Below are 10,573 nucleotides of genomic sequence, written 5' to 3' on the forward strand. Positions count from 1 at the left end.
AATCCACTTCTGCAGAAGACGCGCTCGACAAACTGAGACTGCAACAGAAGACTTTCGGAAATCCCAGAAGAATAATAACCGACAGAGGACCAGCATTCACCGCTAAATCTTTTAGTGACTATTGCATCGATGAGAAAATAGAACATCTGCCTATAGCAACTGGAGTTCCCCGTGGGAATGGCCAAGTAGAAAGAGTGCACCGCACGCTTATACCGGTTCTGAGCAAGTTATCCATTGAAGATCCTACCAAATGGTACAAGCATGTAGACAGATTACAAAGGATACTTAACAGCACCTCCAACCAAAGTACTAAGCGGACTCCCTTTGAATTGTTGATCGGTACCCCAATGAGAAACAAAGAAGATCTTCATGTGCGGGAACTGTTAATGGAGGAATTTGTGGAAGAACTGGAAGACGCTCGAAATCTGCTCCGGCAAGAAGCAAAGAAAAATATCCAGAAAATTCAAGCGGAAAACAAAAGAACGTACGATAAGAAGCGTAAAAAAGCTCCTGTATACCAAGAGGGAGATTTAGTGGCTATCCAACGGACGCAGTTCGGAACTGGTCTAAAATTACGGCCGAAATTTTTAGGACCGTACAAAATAAAAAGTGTTAAATCAAAAGATAGGTATGAAGTAGAAAAAGTAGGTAATCATGAGGGCCCTAACTTAACGATTTCATCCGCTGACATGATGAAATACTATTCACGAATTTAGGATTGTGTTTCGTTCTTTTTGTTTTGATGTATTTACTTTCGTTGTGATTTATGTAAAGCTTAATTATTTTCATACATCGAAATTTTATGTCAGTCACTGAGGCCAGTTCCTGCAGGATGGCCGAATCTGTAGGAAATAAGCTGGCAACTGAATTATGTTCATTCCGTGCAACTCTGCCCTCTAGCGGGGAGTTCGATAGAGAAGGAGACGCTTGTTTGTGTTCCGCGATGGCGGACGTCTTTTTTCCCGCGTGTGTTTTGTCTTGTGCTTTGTGTTGTATGCAATAAATATTATGTGTCGTCACCTGGTTGTAGTTCTTAGCAACGGATCCTACATCCTACTGCAATGAAGAACACGAGTATCCTTCAAAATACCCCTAGACAGTGCCGCAAATTCTACATATATATATATATACACATATATAAATCATTGTCCTTAAAGACGTTATTTTCTTTCCTTAGATGTAAATGTACACATTGACGTATATTGTGCTCAGACGGGTGTATCACGTTTTACAGAAATAAATCCTAGATGGAGGTTTGTATTTTTTTTTATATGTGTCTAATTTTTGCTAATGGTACGATCAACCTCTTGAACCTATGATGATTCAGCATTTTTATTAGAAATATTTGTTCTTCGAAGGCAGGCTCAAATTTTGACATAGCAAATGCTTATTCTTTTGATGCTTATTAAATCTTAACCATTAACTAATACCATGCATATTCTATAAAAATCCCTGATACTAAGGCCAACAGTGAATTTTTGACTCCCACTTCTGATTTTGAAATGCTGTACCATCTCAAGTTCAAGAAGTTTGATGTAGACTACAACTGCCAACCTATAATTATCTACTTTTAGTAGTAGAGAATTATAGGTTGGCAGCTATGAAAGTGCATCTGATCTTGAATATTGCAACACATACACCATCCGATTTGTGCCTAACTTATCTGATGAAATTTCAAGGCATAATTTTCGTGCTAAAAGAAATATCAACCTCCACTGAAAGTCTTTGTTCTTATGAAAAAATGCATAACTTTTTTGACACATGCGAAATTAAGTTTTACTATCATACAATTTTACGGTCTAAAATTTTGGTAAATATGTCAGATTTTTGACATATGTCCATATCTTTATATATATATGGATGATTCTCCAAAATGCTAACAATATTATGTCCCAGGAGCCTAACACAAGGATTGTTTGACCTAGATTTTATTTTTCTTTTTTGTAATAGTTAGAAATAACTATTCCAATGTTATTTCATTCTTATTAAAGCAAACACTCATTTATTTTTTCCTACAAAATTTTTTAAATAGCCAGAAAGTCGCTCTTTTGACATATCCCCATTCGTTTCTCAAAGATAATTAAATTTTTAAAAAAATTTTGCATCAACATTCCACAAATTTTTGTTGTAGTATTAAATTATGCATACTTAAAGGTGTAAAATGTCATCCTTTAAATAAACTTAATTCTTTAAAAAATCAAAGTACTTCATTTTAAAATTTGTCCCAGGTTTCATGTCTTTCTCCTGTCGTAGTAATGAGTTCAATTATTATAGATTGAAAAAAAGAATTTTTGATTTGCTGTGCTACAACACTTTTCATTATCACCATTTTATTAGATTCCTTAAGTATTAAATTAATATGTTTTGTTTGCTGTTCTTACTAAAACTTTAAATTTCAAAAATGGGTATGTAACATTTTTGCTGTCATTCTCCTGGGACAAAATTTCTGTGTTAAAGAAAAATAATAATTCTACTCATAGTGTGTAGTTGAATTAAGAGGTTAGAATCAAAAAATAACATTAGTTGCCTTAATTATAATCCTGGGCTTACGCAACAGGCAAATTACAAGGAAATTGTCATTCTCTTGTCTCAAGAAAATGTCATACTCTTAGCATTATTTCTAACGCAATACCTTTAGGAGAATAGAACTTATTTTCAGGACATTAATTAGAAAATAAGATTATGATTTTAAAAAAAAAACTGAATTTGGAAAACGATAAATAAAACATGTTGCAGTAGAGAAATTCTATTTATTTAATCTTTTTTTTTTCTTTTCTTTTTTCCTGTTCAGACAAATGTTTCAAAAAGATTTCTTGGTAAAACATTTTTTTTTAATTTTAATGTTGCTCGAATAGGAAAATGAAGTTGCTTTAAATTTCTAACTTAGATAAACAAAGCACTACAGTCGACTCCCGCTACAACGTGATCCGACTTATGCGAAATGGCTATAATGCAATTTTTTTCACCAGTAAAGCATTTTAGGCCTAAGGCGAATTCCTCACCCGCAATGCGAAAGTTTTCGGAGGGGAATCGTGGTGTATAAGTATTGGCATTGTTATTGGCTACTATATATATATTTTTTCTTGAATAGACCTTCCTCCCTGAGAGTGGAAGTTCCCACATCGTACTAATCTGAACATCGCTTATGCAAATAGATACTCCTTATTTTCCATTTATTTTGTTCCACTCTAAAAGAGAAAGTTGATGAAATATAATGACACCTAAGAGCGCTGTTTGATCTAAAGTTTAAAGATAGAAAGAAAGAAAAATAGAAAGTTTTTGACAATTAAAGAAAAGCTAAAGCTTCTCGAAAAATTGAATTTCAACTAAAAGATGCATCGAAGGTAGCACTACAACTAGGTAGGAATGAATGAATCTTCCATACATATTGTTAAAAGTCAAGAAAAGGAAATCCGTTAAAGTTCACCGAGTAATATTTTAGCAAAATGAAAAAATTTATGAAAATGGAAGCTGCTTTTGTATTTTGAATTAAAGAAACCAGGAAGAAGAGTGTTGCCATAGATGGAAACGTTATAAAAGAACTATTGAAGCAACTGTATTTAAAAATATATTAGAATAACGGTTTGATCACACAGCATAAATCATTATCATCTTCACTTTTTTAAGTTATAAACATCATTACTGGATCTAATGTACAGTACAAGTATAGCGCATTTGGTTTCATTACTATATACTGTACGCACGGTATACTGGTTTATTTTATGTCCTTCTTTCCCATTGATCATTGATTTTGCGTATCGTAGCAGTATTTTACGTTGAATGAAACGGTTTTTATTTTTTTTAAATATAAGTGAACATTCAGTTCTTTATGTGAGAAACAGTAATGTATAGTTAAGAAATGTTTTTTAACAGTTGAGGGGGTGTTTAAAAGTGTCTAAACTAATTGGGCCCCTACATAAAAGTTTTTACACATACCCTTTTCTACAACGCGAAATCTCGACTTACGCGAGGGTTCTTGGAACGCATCCCTCGCGTAAGTCGGGACTCGAATGTATTTTCTAGAGTTAGATAAATACTTTTCTGAACTAGAGAATTGGAAATAACAAAAACTAGTACTTAATGTGAAAATTGTTATTTATTTGCTGGTTTAGAATTTTAGTCTAGCAACTGTTTTTTTTTTTTTTTTTTGTTAAAATAACTGTCTATTATTTGGACTTGAATGGACACGGTTCTTAGACTTGATACCTGCTGCAATATGAAAGGTCTATATTTTGGAAACAAAACTTGTACAGTTTCAATCTCACCTGCTGCAATACAAAAGGTACATACATCAAGCATTTTGGATTTAAAACTTGTACAGTTTCGGTCTCACCTGCTGCAATACAAAAGGTTCATACATCGAACATTTTGGAAACAAAACTTGTACAGTTTCAGTCTCACTTGCTGCAATACAAAAGGTCCATACATCGAACATTTTGGAAACAAAACTTGTACAGTTTCAGTCTCACCTGCTGCAATACAAAAGGTCCATACATCAAACATTTTGGATGCAAAACTTGTACAGTTTCAGTCTCACTTGCTGCAATACAAAAGGTCCATACATCCAGTGTTGCCAGATTGGGGGAAATTTCCCCATTTTGGAGAAATCTGGTGCTCTCTGGGGAAATTTTTGGAAAATGGGTTTTGAGGGGAATTTTTTGGGGAAAAATTTTTTTGTTGGGGAAAAGCTGGGGGAAAAAAAACCCTCGGGGAAAAAAGAATTTTTTTCGTATTTAAAGTCTTGTCAAGAAGTAGTAGTTACATTGTTTGTATCAAACAGTGTTGGTTTAGCTTTGCTAAACTTTATGGAATTTGCATTTCGCATTATGTGTAATATTATGCTACGGAATTGGAATTAATGTTTTGGATGAACTAGTTGATACGTGAAACAGGTAAAAATAAGTGATGAAGAAAGTTCTTGGATAAATATATACAAAAATCATAGTTTAAATGTACATAAAGAAGCAGAGTAGTTAATGCGAGTAGAAAAAAAATATTTGGCTATTTCTTATCTCTCGGTCAGGTGCTTGTATTTATGACTAGTGGCACTGGCACGGCTTTGCCTGTAGTAGAAAATTAAAAGGTCTTTTGGGTCCCCTGTATATTTACAAATAATGCAGGATGAATTTCTCACCAAATGGCTTGCCCACGTTACGGTTCTACGTTATGATAACTTGGTTATTTACTTATCCATCTTATGATAATTTTGCTCGGGAAAATGTTCTTAAAATTGGAATAGAAAAAGAACAAAATCGAATTTTCAAAAAATTGCTTAAAGGCGTACACCTCCATGCTACAAACTAATTCTTTGCCTAATTTCATGAAAATCGGCCGAACGGTCTAGGCGCTATGCGTGTCAGAGATCCTGACAGACAGAGACAGATCCGGACAGAGAGATATCCAGACAGAGACTTTAAGCTTTATTATTAGTAAAGAAAGATAAATATGGCAAAAAAAAAAAAATGGGGAATTTTGTAAAAAATTTGGCTATTTAGGGGAAAAAAAAATTTTTCAAGAGACAAAAATATTAGAGGAATTTGATTCATTTTATAAAAATATTAGAGGAAATATAATTTTTGGATTTGGGGGATTTTGATAGAAAACATCGTGTTTTGGGGAAAAGTGGGAAGGGAATTGGGGAAATCTGGATTTGACCATCTGGCAACACTGCATACATCGAACATTTTGGAAACAAAACTTGTACAGTTCCCGTATCTAGTAAATTCAGGGTTGTTGCTGTATTGGCAACATATTTGTTTCCATAATGCTTCCAAACCTCGGAGGGATTTTGTGTACGTAAATGTATATAACAGAGTTAAACTAGGGTGCTGTGAAAGGGGGGCCACGAGTCGAAAATTCGAGAAACCTTTGATTTATAGGTATTTAATATTATCTACATTATACCTGATATTTATGTTTAGATTAAGGTTTTTTCTTTTTATCATAAACAGCAAACTCCCGATTTTCTGCAGCTTTTTAACTTGTTTAAAGAAAAATTTTTTTTGCTGATTGTTAACTGAATCTAAACAAATGCACACATTTTAACTTAACATGAGCCAAAATATATTTCTAGACATTTCCAATTTCTTTCTTCCCCTTCCCTTCCACAGTCACCGAAACCTGATTTTTAAATCTACACTACTTACTATTTTAAAGCTACACTACGTATGGATTTCTAGATCTACATGACTTATGCTGGTAGTTCAGTGACCGGACCAGTGTAGTTTAAAAGAAAAATTCCCCTCCTCTATGCATTTTTGGTGTAACCTAGCTTGATCTGTTTCAATTAATCTGTCTGTGTGATTTATTTGCAATAATGAGCGATCCTTTTTCAGCTTTGCATACATTTTTTATACACTGTTATAATTTTAGCTATAATTTAAATGTGTGCAAGTGTTATAGATCTTTCTAAAGCTACTGGACGCAATGTTATTGTTTTTTACTTACTTTATACATTATCTGCTATCCGATTACTCTGCGGATAATCAGGAGTTTACTGTACTTTGTTTTCAAAGCATCTAAAATATATCTTTATATAATTTGGAATAGTAATGAATCTACAAGTGTTAAAAATGGAAAAAATGCGGGAAGGACTGGAGAGGGGGGGGGGGGGCAATAATGGTAAACATGGCTTAGAAATTTTTTTATTGTTTTATTTAATTTTACCTACATTCAGGGGTCGAAGTAGTCCTATATATCCTATATTTTCAAAAAAAGCATCAAAATTGTCCTATATTTCCTATATTTTTCAAAAATGTCTTATATTTTCTATATTTCCTTTTTTTACCCTATATATCGTTTAAAAAGAACAGTAAATAAACTTTTTGACATCGGATTTTTCGCTGAAAGTACGTGCCCAAACGAATTTCAAATTAAAAAACGCAACTGACTAAATCCTGCAACAGGCATCTTCTCTCATTGGCTACAGCAATGTGACATCACTCTATAGTTGGTGGAGTTTCGAGAACTAAGTCTGAAGTTGATTTTAGAATTTTGCTTTTGGGGGGCAACAGCCGTTTGTTTTGTTTTCCATCATGGGTTTTCGTTTTTGTTGGTATAGGGGCCTTGGTGGCTGTGTGGTTTCGCCAACTTGCTTTGTAAGCAGAGAGGCGCAGGTTCGATTCCCGTCTGTAGCCATGAGTGTTCTTTTATTCCTATGTAATGTACATCTTTCTTGTGTATTGTCCTGGAAATAAAATATGGAAAAAGGTTGTGGATTATTAGAGGTAAAACCTTCTTCTCTGAGAATAGCTATATACCCCAATGTGTGTTACCATGAATCAAATCAAATCAAATCGTTGGTATATTTTTTGTGTTCAGTGCATTTTCTAATTGGAATTTTCTAATATTCTTTTTTGCAATCTTTTCTTTTTGTAAAATTTTGGGATCATCGAATGTTAGTTCCTTATGACGTTAAAACGTAGTTTGTTGCATACCTGCCAACATGTCTACTTGGAAAACCTTACAATCTCCCGTTCAAAACCTTACAATGATTCAAAATTACAATAACACTCTAATTTCCTTTACATTTTTATTACATTACAAGAAACATAACTTTACTAGAAAACATAGAAGGCCATTGAAAACTAAAAATAGAAATGTTCAAAAAATTACAATATCTTGATGAGGTACTGGGGTACCTAATTTTGGTCCAACCTCATACTGCAAATTAAAAAAAAAAATTACTCTGCCTCCATACTTTTTAAATGCTTATACGTAGCAGATTTAGCCAACAAAGCTTATTGTTTATTTTTGGACTTCATGATACCAATTTTTGAAAAAACAAATGTAATATTGCAGTCTGCAGAACCGAAAATTCATATTTTGAATTCTTTATTGTTAGAAATGTTTAAAGATATTTTATGCAAATTTGTTCAGCCATTTGTACTCAAAAGTTGTGTATGTATAACTGATGTGAAGTATGCTGAGAGATGCAACCAGAAAAATGACCAAGATTTGTTAATTGGTAGTGCTACCTTAAAAGTAGTCAATAAATTAGAAAGTAAGGAAAAACAGCAATTTTATTCTGATGTTAGACAGTACTTTTCTGCATGCTGCAATTATATCAGACTCAAGTTTCCTGTTAATAGCGATGTATTAATGCATGCTGAAGTTGCGGACATTGATAAAATTTCCCAAAAGTCTTTCATGGATGTGCATTATTTTTTGTTTTAGTCCGACCACATGCAAATTTTTTAGCAATTTCACATTTAGGAAACATTTTTTTAAAGAGTTGCCCTGCATGATCAGCTATTGCTATAGGCAGATTATGCTCTAATATGAAACTGGTGAAGAGGCACTCCGCACGTATGACATCACTTCCCGCAGCGTCGTCCACACGATTAAAGAATGTCCCGAGTCTCTGAGATTTTTCTTAAATTGCCATATAATCTTGGTGCTTTTTAGTTGCAACATGGTCCTTAATATCACTTTTGCCACCATGCGCAATTTTTATATCGCAACTGCAAATGGTACAGAGCGCAAATGAGGGCCCTTTCCTTGACTGTTTTATGCAGGGGATTTCTTGTGCATAGGATTCCAGAAACACTTGATTATAACTTTTTCCTTTTCCATTTCACGGCAGTGACGATTATTCAATCCAGAAAGAAAGAACACTGTTACGGAAGCAAAATCCAAAAATAAATTCACACGAGGCGAGCAACGCCGATTACGCTATTGCTGCACGTCTTTCTAGCCGGGAGGAGTGGATGCTCAACGAGTTGCTAAAAATCACGATCCACGCATGGAGGCGGGCTTAACAACTTCCCTCGTTTATAAACAAATAGTGCATGCGTAGAGGCTAAGAGAAAAGTGTTGGATGGTACGTTGAAATTGCGCATTTCTTCTTCGCGTAAAGGCTCGGGTTTGGAAGCTCAGTGATCACGTGATCACCATGCGTAAAAGCATTGCGCGGTGGCTCCGGTCGATTGTAGATAGATGGGCTTGAGCGCGTTCGATTGTTTGAATGAAAGTTTTGCATTTTTATGTTTTGAGGGAAATTTTACGCGAAACCGTACAATTTTAGTACAGAACCTTACAACCGTACAATTTGTACCAAAACCGTACAATGTACGGCCAAACCGTACAAGTTGGCAGGTATGTATGTTGTATTAAGTGGAATTATAATGGCGAAATCGCATCGCTTAACACAATTTCGTGTGGAGTGGTTGAACCAGGAGGACATTAATTGTACAACTTTTGGTGCATGTGCACTAAAGGCAAAGATGATTCTACCCCTTTTGCCATTTTTGCAACTGTTTGTCATTTTGCAACCATTTGAGGCAGCATGCTAAAACATTCAAGTGTAAAAAAAACTCTAAAAAACGTCAGGAGGATCCTCCTCAAGCTCTGTTTGTTCTTAATAGAAGTGGTAAAAGGTTCTGTTTAGATATAAAATCAAATAATAGTGGAATTTGTACTTGGGTCATGAGTGAGGAAGAAAGATAAAAATCAGCTTTGTTCAAATTTTGTTCAGTTATTTAGTCTATAAAGTACACTTTTTTTCAAAAATTATTCTTTCAACTAAAGGAAAGTCATTTGATATGTAAGTTATAATTTTGTTTGAGGTTTTTTTTTTTTTTTTGAAACAAAAACATTGATAAGAATAACTAAATAATATATGATATGTATTATTTCTTTTTTCATAGCAAAATTATGCATATAATGTGTCCTATATTTTTTGTGGAAAATGTCCTATATGTGACAAGTCGGTCACTTCTACCCCTGTACATTTTTATCATTATTATTTTTGTTGCATATTCAAATTAAATTCATAACTTTTTTTTTAGGTACAATAAAACAGAGAATTTACCTCTTGGTGGTTTGGAAATAATGCAGTTCTCTCATCTGCTTATGGAATGGCCCAAAAACGCAGACAGTTCACATTTGCCTTACCTGAATACACATACTATAATTAACATTACTCATGGGTACTCTCATTGGGGTGTTGATTTTTCCACATTCCCTCCCATCCAAGTGTTCTTAAGACCTCGGGTTTTATTGTTAAAAAGAAATCTATCTTATCCTTCATTAATAGTAAATACAAATGGAATTAAATCTCTGAGAAGTTGATGTTCTTTACATGAGTTTTATTCATTGATGGATTTGGAAATAAAATTTTATTTTTACATTATACTTTGTAACATTTACTGTGTGTGCATGGTTTTTTAAAAAAAAAAACATTTCACACAAAAAGTAAAAGTTTAAATAATGCTAGTCAATGAAATTGACAAGATCATCTGCAGCAAAATAAATACTAGCAAAGAAATGCCCATAGGGGAAATAATTTTTATCGCCTTGACTTTGTACTGTATGTGTAAATAATTTTTTTAATTAAATAACTTTTTCATTAAGAACAGGGGTCTGTCCAGGATTTCTCACAGGGTCCGTTTTTTGTGAAAAATCAAATAATTTTGTGAAAATTGAATTAATTTTATGAAAAATCAAAAAATTTCGAAAAAAAAAAAAAAAAAATTGTTGAAACGAAATTTTAGAATTTAGAGATGGCACAAACTGCATCAATTAAACTTAAAGTTGAGTGCTTTCCTCTTTTATGTCGAGAAAAGCATTCTGG

The 10,573-nt window shown here is 33.5% G+C and overlaps 1 protein-coding gene across 2 annotated transcripts in view; it reads left to right on the top strand.

Moving 5' to 3' along the window:
* The window catches only part of LOC129219920 (dol-P-Man:Man(7)GlcNAc(2)-PP-Dol alpha-1,6-mannosyltransferase-like), a 60,547-nt gene extending 50,421 nt beyond the window's left edge, over nucleotides 1-10,126 (top strand). For both annotated transcript variants that reach the window (XM_054854237.1, XM_054854235.1), the window contains 2 exons: nucleotides 1,178-1,253; nucleotides 9,789-10,126. In XM_054854237.1, the coding sequence (XP_054710212.1) occupies nucleotides 1,178-1,253; nucleotides 9,789-10,071 (359 nt within the window). In that variant the 3' untranslated portion in view covers nucleotides 10,072-10,126. The remainder of the gene's footprint in view (nucleotides 1-1,177; nucleotides 1,254-9,788) is intronic.
* Nucleotides 10,127-10,573: the final 447 nt, after the last annotated feature.

Source organism: Uloborus diversus, chromosome 4 (assembly GCF_026930045.1).
Source record: "Uloborus diversus isolate 005 chromosome 4, Udiv.v.3.1, whole genome shotgun sequence".
Classification (NCBI taxonomy): domain Eukaryota; kingdom Metazoa; phylum Arthropoda; class Arachnida; order Araneae; family Uloboridae; genus Uloborus; species Uloborus diversus.